Genomic DNA, 22,817 nt, shown 5'->3' on the forward strand with positions numbered 1-22,817 from the left:
CTGTGATTTCCTTAGTGACGTTTTCTTTCCTGACACTTACGTCATCGTAAGCACACGGCACGTGACACACGAATGTGCGTGCATCAGCTGCTTACGCTGTTGGCAGGGCCCCCCGTCAACGGCGGGCAACTACAGTTAAGTGTTTGGAAAGTCAAAACTGTGCAAGAGCTTTCGAACGTGTGGGGGTCCGTGCCTGAACCCCCACACCGTTCAAAGCTAACTGTAAAATGAAACCAGCAAGTGTTAAAAATGATAGTGTTTGTTATTAAAGAAGTAATTTTACCAAAAAAAAAAAAAAATTTAAAAGTAGGATCTGTTATTTTTTAATTTACAAACCGTAGTCTTTATGCCAGTTTGCATCGTCTAAAAATTTTAACACTGAGCATTTTTTCTTGCATAATCAGGTTTCTCCTCATGAACATCATAGTTACTGATTCATTCATTCGTTCATTCATTTATTCATTTGTAGGCGAGGCAACCCTTGGTTGACCTCACAGACTGCAAGGACCTTGTCAGCTTACGATCTCGTATTTTTTATTTTTTACGCCTACGGCACCCGGTATTCCCAGGCGGTCTCCCATCCAAGTCCTAACCGGGCCCGGCAGAGATCAGACGAGAGCGGCTTGTTCAGGGTGGCGTGGCTGCAGACACATCATAGTTATTAAGCTGATGAGTATATAATGCCTTCGAACATAACCCTACTCTGAGCAGAAAGAACATTTTCCTGTAATTTGTAGGGCTCAAAATCGAACCCCGATTCCTATCAGGTTTCTTCCCTATTTTTCACTCTGCAGCTCATGGGCATTTTCTCTCTGCTCAACAACGCAGAAATAACAACCCCTTCCCAGACCCGGAGGACACACGAGCTGCTTCGACGCTCAGCTCTGTTCGGCTGAAGCTGAGCAAAGGACCAAGTCTGCGATGGCAAATAAACACAATGTCTAAAAGGCGGCTATTTTAAAACACCCCCAAGCCCCGCAGATGCGTGTCTCAAAGATTCTGACCCTGCAACCGTGAGGGAGCGAGAACGCAGTGCGTTATGGTCGCTTTGTGATCTAACTTACAGACACGAACCTTACCTGGAAAGGTGGGTTATACTGAGTGACTTCGACCGTCACCGCATCTGGCATTTGGGGGCCGTCATCTCCTATTGTTACCAGAGAGTAGTAGACGAGACACGGGTTGTCTGCAGGGTGCCACGCTGCCGCCAGGACCAGGAGCCCGTCGCTAGTCAAAGCAAAAGACAGACCTGTAGTCTCCTCGGAAAACAGCCCGGCGGCTTCTCACGCAGCCAGACGCCCTCGCCGTGGGGCCCAGCGGTCCCGCTCCGGGCCTGACCTACCCCAGAGCGGGTGAAACTGACGCGCGCGCCTTCCCGCATGCGATGCGTACAGCGGCTTCAGTGGCAGCTGCCTAAACGCACAGAGCACGCGGCTCGGTAGCTCTACGAGACGGACTCAGTGGTAGGAGAGAGCGGAGCACGAAACGCGCCACGCGACGGGAGGGGGCCGGTCTCGGAAGAACTGTGTGGCCGTCACGTGGCCTAAGAGAGGCAAAGCCACGGGACAGAAAACACACACTGGCTGCAGGGCTGGACGCGGAGGGAGGGGAGGGACGCGGGGGCTGACGGCTGCTGCGTGTCTTGACCGCGGTTATGGTTAAACTGTGTGTCTGTCAAACCCACAGACGTGACTCTGCGGGGCCGCGACAGTCCTGCGAAGGCGTTTCCTCTTCCTTATAACTGACCTCTACTGCACGTAAAAGGTAACCCAGTAAACCTGAGTCCAGACACCCCCAGGTACAGCCCGCAGGCCGACCCGCGCCCAGGGCAGTCTGCCAACGCAGCTCCGGCGGGAGGCCCGCAGCCGCCGCTTGGGGACTGGCCAGCCGCCCACCCTGTGCTGGCGGGCAGCGTGGTGCAGCGACGGCCACGAGGCCCCCGGAGCCTAAGGCACCTAGTTTGGGGTCCCTCACGGAAAAGGCTGCCGATGCCTGCTCTGCTCTGCTCTTTAAAGGTCACTTCTGTCCAGATGAAAAACACTTTGTGGTCATTTTAACAGCCAGGTGCAGACATTTTAAGCTGCGGTCGATGTGAAAACAAACCTCTTTCCATTTTAAAGCTACACGTTCCCCTTGTCTGTCAAGGCTGCGCCCCACAAAGAACCAAATGGTCTCTAAGCTCGGCCCTTCCGAAACATTTAGCATCACTGTTAGCAACTTTCATTCAAGTCTCAGAAACAGTAACGCCCAGCGCCTCCTACTGACAACTGAAAATAAGAAGCCAAGGGTCTTGGGACTACAAGTCCCAAGCCGGGGGCTACACTGCAGCCACTTCAAATCCGGCAACGCTGACAGGGCACCCGCCCTCCACTGTGCCCGGACCCAGCTCCCAACGCCGTCACTTCCGCTTGGATTCTTGAAAGGAATTCAAGGGTGCTGGCCCAAATCAGCGACACACTGGCAGTGACCTCAGGAGGTCCTAGGTGACATAGAAGAACGTCATACATAAGAAGGAACAGAGGGAGGCCCCAGAGAACGCGGTCTTAGGAGCCAAGGCGGTCACCCTGTGGCGAGCCTAGACCCTGAGGGCCTTCTGCAGACCGTGTCGCCGTTGCCGTGAGACAGAGGTGCCTGCGGGGACGTGGACGCACGCACACCTGACCAGCAGGGGTCCTTGGGGCGTGGTGCCGGGACCACATTTGACATCCTTATTAAAAAAATCTTCATATTTGAAAAAACATGAAACTGTTGTGGGTGCTAAAGACGGGAAGACAATCACAATCCGGCAAACCTGTATCAATCTAACAAATTTTTGTGTGACTAGATAAGGTAATACAGTCAAGGTTTAAAACTCCCAGCCCTACAGCCAAGATGGCACTCTCGGCTTTGTGTCAGTAATGACCTAGGAGGAGAGCCGCCGAGCCCCAAGCCTCCGCGAGCAGTGGCAAGACGGACACCAGCCGTACACGGAAGAGACCCTCCGCACGGGCCACTGGGCCTGGAGGACGAGACTGGTGACTGCACAATGCGGAGCCGAGGGTCAGGAAGGACCACGGTGTCCCATCGGCCTCTCAGGCCCTGCTGGCACGACGCTGCCAGGGCAGGGGCCGGGGCTGACCCAGCACAGCGTCCCTGAGCGTGCGCCCCTCCTCCGTCCTGTGACTACACGGCCTGTGACTGAGTGTCCACGCCACATGCCCACAGGGGGCTGTGTCCTGGCCGCAGTTCTAAACCTCTGGAAGTCTGGAAAAAAATCAATGCAAACAGGCAAACTGTTGAATTAAACGGCTCGTGGAAAACAAACGTGCCCTATCGTTCTCACGTGTGGTGGCTTGTAAAACTTTCAGAAACTTTAAAGGTCCCTGCCGGGTCTCCATGGTCCGAGAAGGAAAATGACACAGTGGAATGCAAAGCCCTCCGAGGAGCAAGCGGGGCTGTCCCCTACCCTAGGCCACTCCGGACACGTGCGAGTTGCCCTGGACTTTGGTCAAGCTGGGCTCTGAAGGATGACGAGTCGCACGTCTATCTGCACTCGTTACGACTTCCTCCCAGAAAACCCATTATAGGTGGCTTTTAAGCTCCGTGTCGCCTCTGGTATCAGAGCTAAGTAACCACGCTGAGTGCTCACTCGTGTGCCCGGACAGAAGCCTGCCCCCTCCCTTCATGCGACAGGGCCACCGACAGGACCCTCCCAGACTGAGAGGAGGGGGACGGCCGCGGGGGGCGTGGCTCAGAGGTGGAAAGGGAAGCGACAGCTGCGACAGCAGGAAAGACGTTTCCGGGACCGGGGCAGACAGCGTGAGAACGCGGCTGAGGGCTGGGACCGCCGCGGGCCGAGGGGAGCGAGCCTGTGTGCAGAGGACGCAGCTCCACGTGGCGACAGTCTGGCGCACTCGGCCCGGGGGCCGAGCGTCAGACGCACGCAGGGCAGGACGGCTGTCATGTCAGCGAACGTCGTCCCCGCCCAGACCCGCGCCGCCCGCTTCGTGACGGAGGGCCGCTCACCAGCTCCGCTTCAGATCCAGGTACCGGACGCGCACGCCCTCCTTGACGGCCTCGTAGTTGCTGTCAGAGCCCTGGACGGAACCACAGCGACACAGCCCCTGAGTGCGGGGCCCTCTGCGCCTCTGTGTCCCCAGCACCTACTCCAGCGGCTGAGCCGACAACTTTCAGCATTTTAAAAATCAGCAAATCTGGGGGCCCACTGGCACGGAGACTGAACTCCCCGTTTCTGTTTATCTGACCGCTGCACCCGGGTTTGCGCGTGGCACTGAGACAGGGCCGCACGGCCCCCTCACCCAGACGGCGTCGGCGACGCTCTCCTTCAGGACCCTGTTCACGTCCCAGCTGAGCGCTAGCCTCCCCGAGGATTCGTCCAGCTCCCACTTGCTGACGTTCGAGCTCGTCAGGCTGTAAAAACTCGACCTCTCTCGATCCCAAAGGACGCCTGAAAGCTGCACGGAGAGAGAACAGCCAGGTTTGCGGGTTGAGCTCCGACCTAAGTGAATTGTTTTTCTGAAATTCGCATTTCACGTTTGGACTATTCGATCAGGAATCTGAGCAGAAATCTGCGTTTTGGACTCAAAGGAGGGGCGCTCCTGCAGCGGACCACGAGGGCGAGGCAGTGCTTCGCGGGCACAGGCAGAAAGGCAGAGCGGGGGGCGGGAGGGTTCGGGGTCCCCAGAGACCGGCAGCCCCGTAACCTGCCACGCGGGCCACAGCTAGAGGAGCGAAATAAGGTTCAAATGAGAAGTCGGACACACAGCAGCCGAAGGTGAGTCGTAAACCCAGTGAGCGAGGGAGGTGTGATCCGTGGCTCTGAACGCGAGAGCTGTGTGCAGCGAAGCGGCTCTGCGGGGGCGTCGCCCGTGGTGTGGCTTCGCTCTGAGTACGTACTGGCTTGTGTTCTTTTAAGCTGGGCACACGTGACTGTTCTGAGTTAAAACCCTGACTGCCTCCAATTCTCCTGCACTGTGTCTCTGGGCACGGACGGGGCAGAGGGGGTCCAGCGAGCTGGGGGAGGGGCCACGTGTGGACGATGGGAGCGGAAGGATGGGGCGGAAAGGGGACGTCAAATCTATGGGATCTGGGACATGCCTAACTTGCTGCAGAAGGAGAGACACCTCCACACCCCAAACCCAGGTTCGGGACCTGGTCCCTGAAAGAAGTGGCAGTGCCATTAACAGAGACAAGTCAAAAGGGCAGCGCGTTTTCTGGGTTAAGAGTCGTCATCCAGAGGGGAGAGGCGATGTGAGCCATCTGCCTCCAGTCACGTTCAGTGTCGGGTTCCAGACCATTCAAGGAAGCGGCCGCCGCCTGGAGCTGCCACTGCCACGCGGTGTGTGAGGGGCTCGCGTGAAAACGTTTCACTCAAGAGACCACGGGTTTGGCCTCGTATCCACCCCGCTCACAACCGGCCCCCCGGGAAACCGCGCCTCGACGTCACCACGGAACAAGCTTGGACGCGAAGGCACCTCGCTGACTTACCGTGAGATCACTGCTAGGCGACAAGATTCCCAAAAGAGAGGAGACCTTCCGGCCGAGCCCCGAGAGCACGCCCTGGCCCTGCGGCAGCACGTGCTGGTGGAGCCTGCCCGAGCCGTCGGGCGTCAGCCGGACCAGCTGGCCTCCCGCGGAGGACAAGACGAAGCTGCCTCCCTGCCAACAGAGGCCGTGAGGCCGGCTCAGTCAGGCGTCGAAGGTGAGGGACAGAAACACGACACACGTCGCCGCAGAGGAAAATCGCCTGTCCCTGGAACAAACTTCAACTAGAAAGGGACAGTGTTACTGCATTCGACTAGTCTCCCCGAGCCCGTCCGCGTCCGGCCGTTCACTCCGCGGAGGGAAGCTGATGCCGCGCTGGTCTTTTCTAGCTGCGCGTTTTTAAATTCCGATTTTTAAATTACAGATTCACCTTATTGCACATTCAGCCAATCAAGCATCAGGTTTTATCTCTTCGGTAAACCTGCAGAGTATACGTCAATGAACCGTCCTTCGTAGCGTCTAAAGTTTTTAAGTCACTCTCGTAAAACGTTCCTGAGAAAAGTGACCACCATGAGCTACGAGCCAGCATCGACCTTTCAGAGCCCACGAGAAGGGCTCCCGTTTTCCTGTTGCTGCCGTCACAGATCCCGCACTCTCTCTGCCCCTCCCCCCGGCCCGTGTGGCTCGGACCCTGCACTTCCCGCCATCCGCGTCCCACCATCCGCGTCCCGCCATCCGAGCCCACCTCCAGGTGGCGTCACAGCTGCCCAGCACGCAGAGGACGCTGTCCTACCTGCACTGCGGTCAGGAACCGGTAGGCCTTGTCGCCGCCCGCGCCCACGGTGGCCTCGGTGAAGGTGCCCTCTGCGGCCAGGCTTGGCCAGTAGCGGAGGACGCCTTCCATAGTGGCAGCCAACACAGCGACAGCCTCAAAAAAAGACACGACACTTGGCAACCACAGTGACAAAAGGACCCCTCTACCTGGAAGTCTGAGGCAACTGACATGAAGAAACCGGTTTCAAATCTGATTTACTGTTTAAGAAAAATCAGAAATAAAAGCTCCTTATACTTTAACGATCGCCATACTGTAAGACTGACCTTTCTCTTTGCGCAGTCCTGTGAATTTTAACGCGTGCGCAGGCCCGTGTAACTGCTGCCACACGACAAGGACGCGGAGCAGCCCCCGGGCTCCCAGACCACGCCTTCTCCCCCCTCCCCCCATCCTAACTCCTGGCAACCACGCTTTCCCCTCATACGATTCTGTCTTTCCGAGAACGACCATTCTGGCACGGGCTCATCTCACTTCGCACAACGCCTTCGAGGTTCGTCCAGGTCGCTGCACGTGCCGCAGCTCACTCCTCACCCTGAGCAGCGCTGCTCTCTGTGGATGGCCCTGTCTGCTTGTCCATCTAACCACGAAAGGACGTCTGGCTCGTCCCCGCCCTCGGCCACCGCCAGCAGGGCTGCTCCGACGTTCCGGTACCGTTTCTTGCGTGGACCTGAGTTTTAACTGCTCCGAGGGAAACAGCCAGGACCAGAATCATCGAGTCCTATGGATAAGTGTATCTTAACTTTACAAGAAAGCGAAACTCGAGCGACTGCACAGTTTGCAGGCCCGCTGGCGACGTAGGAGTCCGGCTGCTCCACGTGCCGTGGGCGCTCGGCTGGGTCGGTACGCTTTACTTTGGCCACGGCGACAGGTGTGCGCGGTATGTCACGGCTGTGCTGAGCTGCATTTCCCCAGCGGCCCTGGATGTGCACCTCTCTCCACGTGCTTGCCTGACATCCGTCCATCATCACCCGGAAGGCATCTGTTCAGGTCTGAGCCACTTTAAATTGGGCTGTTTGTTTCCTTATCAAGCTTTGAGAGTTCTTTCTATGTTCTGGATACAAATCTTGTTGGCTACGTGAGTTACAGATATTTCCTCCCAGTCTATATCTTGTCTCTTTGTCTTTTTACCGGTGCCTTTGGCAGAGCAAGTTTTTAATTTTGATGAAGTTCAGACTACCCATTTTTCTCTTTTCTGAATCTTGCTATGGGTGACTTCTAAGAACTCCTCTAACCCCAGATCATGATAATTTTCTCCTATTTTCTTCTAAAAGTTTCATAGTTTACGTTTTACACTTAGGTCTATGACATATTTTGAGTCAATCTTTGTCTAAGGTGTGAGGTTTGCGGGGGACTGTTTTTGCATAAGGATGACCAATGGTTCCAACACCATTGACGAAAAAGACCACGTCAGTCCGATGCCTTCGCGGCTGGCAGGGCAAAGAGCCCCTATGCAGGTCGCTGGCCGCACCTGTGCTTCGCTCCGCTCCCCCGCCCGCCGTGGGGGTCCCTGCCAACGCCAGTGTCTTAAGTCCTGTAGCTCTACAGCTATGATCAGAATTAGGTCAGACGATTCCTGCAACTTCAGAGCTCCCTTAGTTAAAAAAAAAACTTCAATAAGCGTTTAAGTCACCTACCTGAGTGGAATGCGTGTCACCAGAGGTAGCGGAGTAAGACAGCGCCACCAAGTCAGCACCCCAGTGGAAGTCGCTGGGTGGCAGCTGAAGTTCTTTGCACACAGAGAGCTGCGGAACAGACCCAAACAGAAAACCTTCACGTCGGATCCAATTCTGAATACGTGTGACTGCGCTCTTCCCTTTTCTCTGCATGGTTTACATTCTGATTCGTTGCTGGAAATACCATTCCACGAATAGTGTTTCGTCTTACATTTGTTTAATCAGGCTTTCGGGAATTTTAAAACAAAATTTAAGAGATATAAAATCAGAAAAACTTAAGAGCCAGAATGGATCCTGAATGTCAACTAGCCCAACCTCTTCTGGGACTGAAGAGTCCACTGGCCACGGACGTGTGTAGGCTCCCTGTGGCACCCCGTCTACTCTGATCTGTTTACTTGATCGATGAAATCGGCATGACTACAGAGTAAGTACACGAACTGTCTAGAAAGTATGTCTGAGACGCAGCCAAATATCAGGCTCCCTCTGCTAATTCCACATGCCTTTATAACTACGCTTATAACTAGAGTACCGCTGTCTAGACAGCAAGACAGAGGGCGAGGGATAGAAGCTGAGGCGAGCAGCCCCCAGCCCCAGTGGAGCAGAGCCCGGTGAGTACTGAGTGGGGCCACAGTACGCATGAGCTGGAGCAGACAGACAAAGAGGCTGCCGCCGGGACAAGGTACTAGACCTACAAATGACAACCTCCAGGTGAGAAATAGACAACTGAAAGTGAAACTAGCAATTACAAAAACTGGTGTCGTTTTTCTCCTCTTTTATGAAGCATCATTCAGTAGATTCGGTGACACACAGTCCTATTTTCTTAGAAACAAACAAACTCAGTTCATGAGCTTATACAGATGGCATTTAGACTTAGTTTTCTTTGCGCAGATTGATTACATGACATTCGTTAAAAATTTCAATGTCTCTATTTTACTGAATGTGAATAACGTGGACCTTGTTTAAAATCATCAAAAAGGAGACGCTTTCTTCCCAGTATACAAATGTGCATGCTCGTTCAGTATTTCGTGTCACGACAGAGATGCGAATCCGTAATGCTTACGTAGGTTCAGGCTGCTACTCGCCCACAACTCTAAAATTCAGGGCAAAAAGTAGGCACCACTGGGTTCCCCTCTTCTGCCTCCTCTGTCTCTCCAAAGAGCCATTACCTTAGTAACAGGTGACAGAGCAATCTTCCAGATAATGAGTTTCTCTCTGCAGACCAGACAAGCCCATCCACCTTCATCGATGTGAACTGTCAGCTGATCGTCATCTGAAGAGAACAATGAGGTACAGGGTGAATCTTAAAGCATGAATAAGAGCGACTGACAGAATTTCCATATATCCAAATCTTTACTGCCACATCTGTCATCGAAATAATTGCCACTCACGAAAAAGATTAATTAACAGAAAATACTTTTGAATAATTCAAGGGTTATCAATATCCAAAACGTGAGATTTATCTTTGATGACCACTTTTAAAAATATATTTAAAGTATGTGTTGGGTCTAGGTTCACTATTTCTTCACATTTGTTATAAACAGATAGATTACTTTCTGTAATGACATTCACGATTTTATTTTGATAAAGCCACACAAATAACACTCCCTAAATATATAAAACGTTTCCAGGAAAAGTCACGTTCCTTCAAAAGAACACAATTTTCAAATAAGAAGTCTCTGAAGGTATGATAAATTCTTCATGACATGGAGATATAAAAAAATGACAGTCCATATCATGTGACAAAACTAAATGAGCATAGTGCTCTCTTAAGCATTGGACGTAAACCTCCAAAAACATGTTAACAGCCCGGAAATTTAATCAATTGAACCTTTGCTCTTTGCTTAAACACAGGGCAGAGATGCAAAATAAAAGACACGCATAACATACAGGCCAGAACACCAAATCATGCCGGCCGAGCGCGGGCTCCTTGCTGAGGTGAAATGCCCGCTCGGGCTTGTTTTTTCCTGAAAGCTCCAGACCCTCCACTGGGCACCCGAGGACCCGGAGTCCACGCTCGGCCCTCGGCAGGCTGCTGTGGGGGGTGGGGCTCGGGTCCACACAGGGCTTCAGTCTACACGCCCTGACCTCTAGGGACAATCCCCCAGGGCTGGCACTGTTTGTTACGACGCCGTCTAGAGCCGTGGACCAGAGCATACTGAAAGGTTTTAACGAGTAATGTACACTAGGCAACGTTTTAGAGGGGTAGAGAAAAGTACATACGGGTTATATATATTTAAATAGAAACAACATGTGGCAGAGGTTAGCGAAGACAGCTACACCTGCAGCTCCCAAGGACTCAGGCGAGATGTGTGAGATCCAGGTGAGAAATAATCCTTCCTCTGGAAAGGAGCGCTTCGTTTTTTTGACTGTTATTCACAGTATGAAATACATTTTACATCGTGATGCGCTCGTGCACACTTTAAGCAAAACGAAAGTTGTTTAACATTATGTGAGACGCGCTCTGATGTTCCGCATTCATTTCATTTCATTTTTTAAAAAATGCTGGTTATAAATCACTACCTGCGGTTTGAAAAACAACGTTCTAGAAAATCGCAAAGATCTAAATTTGAATTCTTAATTAAAATGACTTAGGCAGATCACTGAGGATACTCTAAACTCTGACCTTCCAGTTGCCCAGCCCCTCACCCTGAAGACAGCCATTCTGAAACTTGGGTTGACATCTTCCAAACTCCCGCAACTCTCTGCCAACGGAATCTTCTAAAGGTCCCCCCCATAACACCGTGGGTTTGTGCACAGAGCCTCTGGGGTACTACACAGGATCCAGAGGTGGAGCTGAGACTCGATTTTACTGAATTAGTAAACCCAATCATGTCAGACACTAGTTTTGGTGTGTTTTTTTTGTTGTTGTTTTTGTTTTATGCTAAACTTCGTACACTCGGTTAACTTTTGCAACTTGACTGAGTTTTGCACATGTAGTAGTTACGAACTAATATTAAAGATTTAATTTGTGCTGGAATGAACTCATTCTGCTTTATGTATATTTCTCAATGACAGTGAAAAACCACATAGCTTACGTCTTCCTCCCCATTTAGGTGAAGTATATCAGAGAGAACACAAATGTCAACCACCGTGCTAGACTCAGGCTTCATCTGAATCGCCAGCAGAGGCCAATGGAAAATGATACCCACCTTCAGCCAACGTCAGGGCTTCCATGACCTTCACAGGAAGAGAAGACCCAAAGGTTTTCACATCATAGTTCACCGACTCGGTCCTGGAATGGTGTGGGTATATTCGCGTAGGTGTTCCTCTAAAAAAAAAGAGACCACAGTACTTCACCATTAAACTTGCCACTATCCTGATTTTTATGCATATGTTTCACAATAAAGAGAAGATCTTTGATGAACAAGAAAGACGAGGTATAACAGTGAAAACGACCCTGGCTCATGTGTTTGGGTAGTGAAATGTATTTTTCATTTAAAAGGCTGGCGGGTTTTAGGAGAACTTTGCCTCAGATTCTTAAACTCCAGTTTCAGATGCGTGCTCTAGTTACTTACAATCTTTGCAACTCTGCTTCCTCAGCCGTGAAATAAGAAGGTTCGACTAGATCAGCGGTTTTCAATTTGCGGCTAATTTTGAGGGTCTCAATTCACATTTTTGAAAACAAAATAGAATACGGAGTTTACCATACGCTGTGGTCAGAAAGTTTTCCAAGCATTAGATTAGGTAATCTTTAAGCTTTCGTCACCACTAGAATTATGAGGATCTACCCAATCTGTAAAACCAAGCGAGAAACTAAATGGGTCATGAGCATCTGCTCGTACCTGGTCTTCAGCAGCAGATAGACCAGCAGAAATCACATTTCCTTCTCACCTTCGCTTTAACATTCAGAAAAGTAACGTAGAGTTACCGGTAAGTTACCCTAGCTCTCATCATGAAGACCCGACAAGGAGATGCACGTATGGGGTGGTAGAGAGCTTTGTCCACTGGCGGAGTATTACAACAACCCTTTCGATGATCACCAGACAGTAAGAAAAATTTTAAAAACACATTAAAGTACGGTTTTAATTGTGTCATTTCCTAAAGGAGTGTACAACACTAAAAAGATCAGAACTTTGAAGAGCTCTTTCCAAAATGCAAAAGTCAAGGATACCGTGTATTCTTTAAAACTCATTTCTCCTTTAAAGTAGTGCAAAATTTTATAGATAAATTTTATTGTAAGTTCTGGACCCAATATTATCGTTTTCCTGCAGTGGAAAATTCGTTTTTGATAGAAGAATCCAGAGGGAACTACTGATAACAGAAATATGTTGCCTTCTTCTAAAGTTCTAAATTATGGGCGGGGCGTGGTACTGTGGACCAGTGAGGCAGACTGGGGCCCCGAACTTTTATTGGGTGACAAAACTATTCTTCTCTCACTGCTTATGGAAAGTCTCTTCCCTATGAAAGCAGCAACGAGTTAACTTCTGCAGCTAAAAGCCCTTCTTAATTACCAATCGGCAGATACGAACGGCACTTGGCATGTTAGGTATTATACAATGATTTCCAGGGTTGAAGGCCCTCATTCCCACCACTTTACATCTGCGTCGTGGCACTTCACACTGCCGTCTGTGGCATCAGTGAAGCAGGCTCAGGTCAGATATTATTTTCGCCATTTGGCAGATGGAGAGTCATGCCTAAGGTACACCATGTCACAGGGGTAGTAAGAGGGAGGCAGGTAATCTCTGATTCAAATCCGGTTCATTCTTTCCCTCTACACAAACATAACCGCACGAAAAGTGCAAAGCGAAGACTCAAGGGCTGAAATAACCGCAAGGGTGGCCGAAGTCTATTTCCTCAACACTTTCGGCATTCTCCTCGCCGCCTCCCGTTCCGGGCGCTTCCGCAGACAATGCCCAGTGCGCCCACCAAGGCTCGTGAGCCCGTGGATCCCCAGACCCACCCTGGGACGATCACTTACCTCGAGCTCAGAGAGCTACGCCGGCCGACCGGTGAGAAGAGCACTGGGGAGCTGAGCGCAGACCCCAGGGGCAGGCCCTTCCTGCCTGACGCCCGGGGCGTGGAGCCCGGGCCGACTCCGCCCAGTGGGCCTCTTCGGCCCCCGGGCCCTGGCGTTCGCGGAGAAGAGACGGCCGGGAACATGACAGAAGGGAGAGGAGACAGAGCGCGCGTGCTCCGGCCGTGAGGATACTACTCGGCCCGCGCAGAGCTTGAACACACAGGAAGCTGGAGGCGCGCCGTGATGACGTCAAAGCGCAGCGCCTCAGGGTGTGGCCAGGGCGGTGGGATGGGAGGAGGCGCGCTGTGATGACGTCAAGGCGCAGCGCGCAGCCGCGGGGGCGTGGCCAGGGCGGTGGGGACGGGAAGAGGCGCGCCGTGAGGCGATCGAAACGCAGCGCCGCGGGGGCGTGGCCGGGCGGTGGGTGGGATGGGAGGAGGTGCGCCGTGGACGTCAGAGAGCAGCGCCGCGGGGCGTGGCCAGGGCGGTGGGGATGGGAGGAGGCGCGCCGTGATGACGTCAAGGCGTAGCGCGCAGCGGCGGGGCGTCGTGGGTGTCGGCACCGCCCAGAGTCGCCGGAGTTCGGGCCTTACCCGGAAGTAAGGAGGCGAACGCCGGTTCCCGCGTCGGCCCGAGGGCTGGGGCCCGTCTTCCTGCGGCTGCCGCGCTGAGCCTCTGCGCGCCGCTCCGTCCTGCACCCCTGGGAAATGTAGTGACCGCTCCCTGGCCCAGGATGAGACGGGAGGGAAACTCAATCTGACGCCGGTGTCACGCTCAGTGTTCCCTCTGTTCTTCCCTGCGCTTGTCGTTTTCCCATTCGCCGCCGCACAGGTTCGTCCACGCTGGAGACCACCGCTCCGTATCTCTAACCCAGATCTTACTCAAAGCCCGCGGGCTCCGAACCGCGCCTTCGCGGACACGTCCCCGGGATGACCTGCGGGCCCCTCAACCCACTCGTTAAGAGCTGGATTCGTGTTTCCCTTTAGGACCGCTCCTCCCGCCACCTCCCCGGTCTGTAAACTGGCCTGAGGCTGAGAGGAGAGCTCTGGGGATCAGCCCTGACGCTCACCTCCCCGGACTGTCCTGGCGCCTTGCAGCCCTCAGGCCCTCCAGCTGTCCTCGCGTTTGTACTGTTCGCCCTGCACTCAGCTTTCCCCTCTTTTTAAGCCGTCGGCCTCTCTTGTTGGTCTCATTGTCTCTGTCGAGTAGCCTGTTCAGGCCCCCTCGCTGCCAGCACGGTGAGTCAAGGCAAAGCTGGAGCGGCTCTTGAGCTCGTAACCTCTCTGGTGGCTTTGCGCTGGCTGGAAAATTACTGCTTGGTTATCACCCATGGGAACATCACATTCTAACAATGAGCCTTCTACTGCTGTACCCCCGCTTGCACGACCCGCCTATGGGTTGACAGTAAATAGAAGAAAAATAGACTTTTTGTGTTCAGACAGAATGAGGAATGGGGTTTAGGGCTTAAAAACCCTGTACCTCTACATTTCGGAGCTGCTTAATTTGGGGTCTGCGTATCCTTGACAGACCCAGCTGGCTGAATAAAGAGCGTGTTTCCTATAACTCACTGGTTTCTGGTGGTCTGTGTGTCTGGCGGCTACGACAGCTTAATCCCAGCCCGCGGTGATTCCGTAAGCACCTTTGCAAGGTCCTTTGTGATTTAACTCTGCCTGGCCCTTCTGCCCCCACCTTCCACTACTTCCCACTTGCACACCATATCCCAAGGGGAAAAGCCCATCCCCCCTCCAGAGCCTTTGTACACGTTTCTTTCCCCTGGGCCGGCCGCCCGCCCTCCCGTTGCCTTAGCCAAGCTGCCTGCAGGGTTAGGTACCCCTTCCTCCTTTGCCCTCTGTGCCTCTGTGTGTAGGCTATTATATTTTTACCCTGCTTAATCTTGTTTACGTAACTGCCCAGCCCAGAAGGGATTGGCAGGAAATATTCAAAGTCGTGAAAAGCAAGGACCTACAAAAAGCAAGGACCTACAACCAAGATGACTCTACCTAGCAAAGCTACCATTTAGAATTGAAGGACAGATAACTTCTCAACAAGAAAAAACTGAGTTTATCACCACCAAGCCAGTATTACAAGACATACTAAGGAGGCTTCCGTAAGAAGGAAAAAAATATAAAAAATGAATCAAATGGCAATCACTACATATCTAGCAATAATCAAAGGTAAATGGATTTAATGCTCAATCAAAAGGCATATAGGGTGGCTGAATGGAAGAAAATGACCCTTCCGTATGCTGCCTATAAGAGACTCACTTCAGATCGAGAGACACACACAGACCAAAAGTGAAGGGATAGGAAAGGATATTGCATGAAAATAGAAATGAAAAAATAAAATAAAATAAAAAGCTGGGGTAGCAATACTTACACCAGACAAAAGACTTTAAAACAAGACACAAAGAAGGACCCAGCAATCCCACTTCTGGGTATCATCCGAAGAAACCCCAAACGCTAATTCAAAAAGACATGCGTCCCTATATTCATTGCAGCGTTATTTACAATAACCAGGACATGAACCTCAGTGTCTATCGATGGATGACTGGATAAAGACGAAGTGGTACGTACACGCGATGGAACACGACTCAGCCGTAAAAAAGTGAAATCTTGCCATCCGCAACAGCACGGATGGACCTAGAGGGAATTATGCTCAGTGGAGTGAGACAGAGGAAGACAAATGCTGTGTGACTTCACTTACACGCAGAATCTGAAACACAAAACAGAAACAAACTCATACATACAGAGAACATTTTGAGGGGTGCCAGATGGTGGAGGTGGGGGTTGGAGAGACGGGTGTAAGCGGGGAAGGGAAGAAGATGTGCCATTTGCCAGTTATAAAAACAGTCACAGAGAGGTGAAGTACAGCACAGGGAACATAGTCAATAACATTGTCAGATGGGTCCTGTGTCAGATGGGTCCTGGGTTTATCACAGTGATCCATTCATAAGTTCTGTAGATGTCTAATCGCTATGTTGTGCACTTGAAACTGATATAACATTGTATGCCAACTATCATTGAAAAATAAGAAATCTTAAAAAATCACTCGGGCAGCTTCTTTTACGTGTCTCAACAGCAGGGACTGTGTGCCACCATAACAGGCACGTGGTAGAGGTTCCGTAAGTATTTATTAAAATGAGAGGTTAGGCAGTCGCTGGCCTATCCACGTGTGGGAGGCCACCGGATGTGGGCTGTGGATGTTTCTCCAGGGGAGCCGTTCCGTGTGCACTTCGATGGCATCTGCACGGTCACCGCACCGAGTCTGCGTGGCAAGCCGCGAAGCGCCCCCTGCCACCGAGGTCTCTGGCCCGACCGTGCGGCCAGCCAAGAGCACGTCCCCGTTTCGTCCTGACTTGGGACTCGGGGAAACGGCGAGTGGTCGTGTCGGAGGGGGTGCTGCTGGGATGAACTGGTTCCTGGGCTCTGCTGCACTGGTTAGTGGCTTGGCCCCATCTGGTTATGAGAGCGGCTGTTTGCTCGCACCTCTGGGCGGGGACGGCCCCGGAGTCCAGGCGCGCGGCTGGTGAAGGAGGGTGAGCAAACGGTCCTCTGTCGTTCATTCGTTACGGTTTTAGGAGCCGGGCTGCGTGGCGAGTGCTAAGGTGTGTGACCGTCAACACGAGACGGAACACTGGGAACGACGGACAGGGAACAAGGGAACACAGGTGCGTGGTGCACGACGTGCTTTGCCCCCTGGGAGGAAAGAGCCGTGAGAAGCGTCACAGGCTCATTTGAAGGGAGCAAAGGACTTGACACTGAGACAGGAAGTGTGAGCTCCCCGACAAGGAACAGGACAAGCATCTGAAGCTCCTCGGGCAAAGGTCCCGAGGCAGCAGGGAGCTTGGTGGCTTCTGGGGTCTTTAGATAAACTGACCAACCTCAAGTGACTAAAAGCAGAGAATTGGAGAGATGGCCTGGCCGCAAAGTGCCTCGTGGGCTCATCACAGGACCTAGAGGACGCAGCACCCAGCCCACAGTTAGAGCTTAATGCAGGGCCGCCGGGGTCGAGTCGAGCCCGAGCCCCCTAACGGACCACCGAGAACGGGAGGGGCGGCCCCCGGGCGGCCTGGGGCTGGGGGTGCAGGCAGGGGCTGGGAATGGAGGCGGCACCGCGCTCCAGCCGGGCCCCAGCAGGCTGCGGGGCCTGGGCCCAAGGGAGGAGGACGCTGGTCGTGTCCGGAGGTCGGCCTCCTGGAGCTGCTGTGGACGGCGCGAGAGGCCACCGGTGCTCAGGACGTGCGCTGGGGCCAGAATTGCCGCACGCTCCACCGCGCCACAGCCCCTAGCGGCTCCATCCCCTTACGTGGCTCTTCACCTTAATTCCTCTACTGTTGTCGCTTTCACTGGAGTCCAGGAGGAAGCAGAGTGTACGGCCTGGCCCCACCGTCACCACCAGCGCCGCCTGGAGTGCCGGCCTGAGCGTTGGACCCGGAGGCTGGAGAACTGGATTCCTAACAAGCTCTCAGGTGTCCAGGTGCTGCAGCCCGGGGACCACAGTGTGACACCTGCTGGAGTAGCAACCGAGAGTGGATAGACTCTGGATTTGAATGGGACTTGCTTCGGATCTCACCTCTGCCGTTCACTGTCTGTGTCACCTTTCCGAGCGTCCCTTAATTTACTAACAGGACCCACTTGTGAGGATTAGATAACGTTTTACAGCTATGCATCCATTTGTGTACGTCAGACAACACAAACACTTGAAAGGCTAACAAGCCGAAGAAAACATATTTCCAATAAAATAGCAATCTTTAAAGAGAATCAGCGAGAAAGGAAGCCATCCCAACAGAAAAACTGGAAATGTATGAATTCAGGGCCCGACCCGGCTCTAGATCACAGACCGGAAAGGACCAAAAGCCAAGGTAAGATCTTCGAGTCACTAGCAACTACAGAAAAGCAAAGTAAACCACCCATTGGCATTGTTTCTCTGCCGAATGAGCAGGAACGTTTAAAACTATGCAAACAGCTCATGTCGAAAGGCTGTGGGGAAAGGGAGGGGCACACGCTTCTGGCGGGGTCATAAGTATCACCTTTTAAGATGACGGTCTATCAAAAAGCCTTATCATTTGTACATGCTTTTTAAGCATGGCAATTTCACTTTGAAAGTTTCTCCGAGAAAAAAGGAAACCGTAACAAAGATACATTATCTGACAGTATTGTTTACAATAACAATAGAAAAACTATCATAAACGCTCTGCAAAGGTTAGAGTATATTCACGTCGGCATGCTAAATGGTTAAAAAGAATGAGTGTGTTCGTACGTAACGAATACTTAAAGATGTAGGAAAACGTCCTCCACGTTATTGAATAAAAAAGCGGGTTGATTAAAAAAACAGTATGTCCCACATACATAAGCCCATTTTTGTTTTCTTAAAAGGCCTCACGATTACACGCGTGTGTGCACGTGTGCGACGCTGCTCCCCCTGAGCCGTCCCCCGGAATCACAGCCCTTTCAGTAAGAGCAGACGTCGATCTGCCTGGGACCAGTCCCTGCTGTCAGCGACAGGAAAATAGCCAGAATTGTTTGTTTCCCACGGATGGGGTAGGATTGTTAGAAATTCCATCCTCAGCAACCCGGTCATCATGTCATTCGGATGGAAAGGCAGGGGGACAGCGAAGGTCCCCACGGAGATTACCCAGGCCCAGCCGTTTTCAGGGCATCCATCTAATTCTCGTCTAATGGCAACGGGACCCTTTGCGAGCGCTCTGGATTCGTGGAGTTTAAAAGTCCTTCGAGTGGGGAAGCGGGTGCATTGTCTTCCCGGGTTCCGGGCGGAGGGGAACGTCTCCGGCTTGCGGGCTGTCTGGTCTCCGTGCAAGTCCTCGTGAACGAGTGTGTGCTCCAGGAAGGCTCCGTTTACGGACACGGAACTGCAGATTTCCTGGAACTCAATGAAATTTTTTTTTCTTGTGATTTTTAAAGCCACTTAAAGCCGTGAAGGCGCCGGCAGCGTGCCGGGGGCAGCTGGCCGGCCACTGCGTTAGCTCTGTGAGGGAGGCACGGCCAGCACGGGACCCGACAGTGAAGATGCCCCGGAAACGCTCATCGAATGAGGTTAGGGGGGACACCTCCGTGCTTCAGATGTTAACAACGGGCAGAACAGCCCTAGAGGCACTTTGACCACGTGTGGTTTTCACGCTTCCTTCGCGTACACACGCAGTGTTTCATATTCTAACGGCTTTGGCATTTTTATGGAATAAAATGGGCCCCCGACGGACCCCTACTTTACACGAGCGCACTCACCGGGGTTCGGCTTGTGATTACTTCCTGGGGCGTCAGGCCAGCTGGGAGGGGACCCGCCAGGAAAGGTGAGCCGGGGTGAGCGCTAAGCTCGCACTGTAGAAACTGATCCTCCGAGTAGGGCGTCGGGGGACTTGGCCCTCCGTCTTTGCTCATCTCCTACGTAAACTGCCTCCATGGCCGCATCCGCCTTCAGTGGCTCCCACGCGTGCAGGGTGAACGCGAAGGTGTCCGGCATGGCGCCTAAGGCGTCTCGGTCCGGCCTCGTACACATGGCGTCAGGGCTGCATCAACTCACAGTGTGCCTATGCTCCTTTCCTCATCTGTGACACGCGGACGAGGCGTTTGTTTAAATTACAGGAGTGTCAAAGTGTTAAATGGGGTAACACGTGCACACATTCTGGAAAAACACAAGTGGCACCAACCAGCGATACCTCGTGTTGTAACTGAGGTTTATCTGCCCAACCGGCTTTTCTAAATCAGAGCCCCCCGGAGGGCAGACATTATGCCCGCCCACCTGTCATCGCTCCAAGCGCAGGGAAGGCCACTGTCCCCGGGGGGGGGGCAGGGCACAGCCATTTACCAAAGCGAACGTGAGGACGTCAACGCCCTTGGCAGGGAGGGACGGAACTCGGCATCGCTACTCACTTTTCTGTATTTGCGATGTTAGTTTTTCTCTTCCTGAATCTCCATAGCCAAATTCTGGCAAGAAGCCGAATGCAGCGGGAAGTTTTACAAGAAGCGACAGACACAGGTAAAGCTCACTATAAATTTAATCCATGACATAAATGTTACCTAAAGACATATCGAACATCTCGTATTAGAAAACAAAACACGACAGTCAAATTTCATTTTGAAAATGTTTCTGCGGCGCGGAGACCTCCCTCAGACCTCACGCCTGGTCTGCTTCCAGGGAAAACACCGCACAACGCGGTTTAAGTACAAGTAAAGCTGTCAAAATGAGGGTCACGGAGGCACTGGTTACTCGTTCAGAGAACACTTAGGTCCTGTAGTCACTGAATGATTCTATTCGTCAATACATTCCCTTATGCAGAATGAAACGTAATACTCCATTTGTGGCTCCTTCTTCCCGTCTAAGTAACCGGGGACCTAAAGAGACACTTGGCACAGGAGGAAACCTCCATTTTAACTGTGTGGACACGGCTGCTCCTCGGGCTGACAACTCCCATCCGGACGAAGCTCCTTCTCGAGCTAACTGCAGATTAACGGCACTGAGGTGAAACATGGTAAATCCAATGGCTGACAACACTGCTGTTGGAATTTCAGACATTTAGGTGATCACAAATAAAAGAAGAAGCGTTATTGTTCTCTTTTCAGAAGAGTTTTTAAGTTTTCTTGATATTCTATAGAATAGCAAGAACTTCTAAACTTTCTTCAAATGTTTTAAGGTCGAAAATTACAGTTGTATTATTTGGATGTTAGCCTCATTGAATGAAATTTTTAAAGTATTTAAATAACTGATAACAAGCCATCCAATTTAGGTTAGGGAATATAAATTTTTAAAATATAATTTTCAAAATACACGCCGTCAGACAACGGAAAGTAAAATTCATTTTTCCTCTTTCTTGCTACTACCTGGCAGTTCACACCTCGCTTCTGCCAGTTCTCATAGAAAGAAATATGTGAATAACGAAAATAGAAGTTTCCCTCGTCAAAGGCTGGGGCTTCTTCCCTTTTTAAAACTCGGCAGGCTCCCCTGTGCCCGAAATGTTGGAGACAACGCACATCCAAACAGTGTCATCCCAGAGGGACACACGCCCCTACGCTGCCACGCCTCTGAGGAGAATGCGCGTGCCCCTCCCGCCAGGTGCCATCAACTACTTCCGTGTGGACAGCAGTCGAGCTCCCCTCGCAAGGCTTTTGGGGTTACATAAAGGCTTAGGTGCTTGTCTCCTGTCACGCGCTACCTGGCGACATTGCACCCAAGGTAGGCAGACTCCCACTGAGAGGATTACACAGTGACTGGCCTAAAATAATTAGGCTTTTTATTTAGAATTCCCTTTTAAAAGGTGTCATTCAACGATAGCTTCAATCCACAACAGCAGGTAAAAAAAAATGAGGGGTCATACTCTATGAATTCAAATATTCCAAGATGGAAAAAAAAGTATAAAACCTGAAAATAACTTCAGTGCTATAGACTTTAAGAAAGTTACAAGGATTAAAACTCTGAATAAAAAGATCTGCAGAACAGGTACATCTCAAAACAACATTTTCTACACTTTGGGAAAAAGAGGCAAATTTCGAATAACTTGAAGTGCGAGTTATGGCTTCCACACCATCCGTAAGGGTTTCCCCCCTGCGATGCAGTTTTGCTGGAGTCTGTCACATTCGATTTACCAGGAAGTGCTTTGTTTGTTCATTAATTTTCTGTACATCCCGTCGGGATTCGAGAGCAGGTCCTCGTGCTTCCCGTATTCCGTGATCCTGCCCTGGTCGAGCACGGCCACCACGTCGGCGTTCTTGATGGTGGACAGACGGTGGGCGATGATGAGCACCGTCCTCCCCTCCATGAGCCGGTCCAGCGCTTCTTGCACGAGGTGCTCGTTCTCGGCGTCCAGGGCGCTTCCACGGGAAAGCCATGCGGGAAAGCAGAGCCGTCAGTGCCACGCACGCTGTGTGAGCCCCTGCTTCCCGTCACACCGACGGTGGCCCTGCCCTGGCAGTGAATTATCACTGGGATCAAAACCGCAGCTTCTCGGGTCTACGACACACATTTATACTGGGAACGTGATAAAAGGAGCCTGGGACACCCGCTCGCCACAAAAGCACCCCGCACGGCTGATCAGAGTGCCTCGCGATTCATCGCCAACGCGCCGGGTCGGAAATGGACCCCAGCCCGGGGGCTCGGCCGGCGCGGCCTCCTGACTCCGTCACTAACTCCTTAAGTGGCGGGGGGAAAGGCACCTGCAGCAGTAGCACCCTGAAGGACCGAGTAAGGCCTCGGAAAAGGGAGACGTCACTCAATACAATTACACGTAGTACCAAGACATCCTCACCTGGTCGCTTCATCCAGGAGAAGAATTTTGGGGTTCTGAAGAAGGGAAAACATCCAAAAACAAAGAGGGAAAAAAACCACATATCATTAGAAAACCACAAACTGTCAGTAATAAGTGCGAATGAAGTGCGGGTACGTGCTACAGCCTGGCCGACCCGCGAAACCACTTTGCTCAGTGAAGAGTGAGACACGAAATGCTCCGCGTTGCGTGACCGCACCCGGGGGGCACGTCGGGCAGGCTCACCATGGACACGGAAAGCGGCCCGGGGTGGGGCGTAGGGGAAGGGGGTGCGCGTCTGAGCGCCGGAGGGCACGGCGTCTCTTCCGTGGCGATGAAAACGTTCTAAGTTGATCATGGTGATGGCTGCACAATGCGGAACGTACAGAAACCCAGCGAATGGTACACTTTTAACGGGCAAATGGCATCGAGTGTGAATTAGATCACGATAGAGCTGCCGCGAGAGAGGAAAACCGCGGACGTGTGCGTGTGTGAGACGCACGCACGCGCGCACCGGGGCGCCGGAGACGGCTTCACGCCCCGTCCCAGCCGTCGCTGGCTGGGTGCTGCTCAGAGCGCAGGGGGGCGTCTCGCTGGTGGGAAGGCCGCTCTCTGACC

At 52.2% G+C, this 22,817-nt stretch overlaps 2 protein-coding genes across 2 annotated transcripts in view; both read right to left on the reverse strand.

Annotated features, from left to right (window-relative positions):
- Window positions 1-13,168, reverse strand: part of NUP133 (nucleoporin 133) — a 43,805-nt gene extending 30,637 nt beyond the window's left edge. The window contains exons 1-9 of the mRNA XM_039850416.1: window positions 12,908-13,168; window positions 11,139-11,257; window positions 9,156-9,259; window positions 7,951-8,058; window positions 6,278-6,412; window positions 5,488-5,658; window positions 4,299-4,454; window positions 4,006-4,076; window positions 1,080-1,227 (exon numbers count right to left, since the gene is read on the reverse strand). Of these exons, the coding sequence (XP_039706350.1) occupies window positions 1,080-1,227; window positions 4,006-4,076; window positions 4,299-4,454; window positions 5,488-5,658; window positions 6,278-6,412; window positions 7,951-8,058; window positions 9,156-9,259; window positions 11,139-11,257; window positions 12,908-13,089 (1,194 nt within the window). The 5' untranslated portion in view covers window positions 13,090-13,168. The remainder of the gene's footprint in view (window positions 1-1,079; window positions 1,228-4,005; window positions 4,077-4,298; window positions 4,455-5,487; window positions 5,659-6,277; window positions 6,413-7,950; window positions 8,059-9,155; window positions 9,260-11,138; window positions 11,258-12,907) is intronic.
- Window positions 13,169-19,940: 6,772 nt separating this feature from the next.
- Window positions 19,941-22,817, reverse strand: part of ABCB10 (ATP binding cassette subfamily B member 10) — a 31,673-nt gene continuing 28,796 nt past the window's right edge. Inside the window, exons 10-11 of the mRNA XM_039850342.1 lie at window positions 22,203-22,237; window positions 19,941-21,768 (exon numbers count right to left, since the gene is read on the reverse strand). Coding sequence (XP_039706276.1) covers window positions 21,540-21,768; window positions 22,203-22,237 — 264 coding nt within the window. The 3' untranslated portion in view covers window positions 19,941-21,539. The remainder of the gene's footprint in view (window positions 21,769-22,202; window positions 22,238-22,817) is intronic.

This window comes from Pteropus medius, unplaced genomic scaffold (genome assembly GCF_902729225.1).
Source record: "Pteropus medius unplaced genomic scaffold, Ma_sr-lr_union100, whole genome shotgun sequence".
Classification (NCBI taxonomy): domain Eukaryota; kingdom Metazoa; phylum Chordata; class Mammalia; order Chiroptera; family Pteropodidae; genus Pteropus; species Pteropus medius.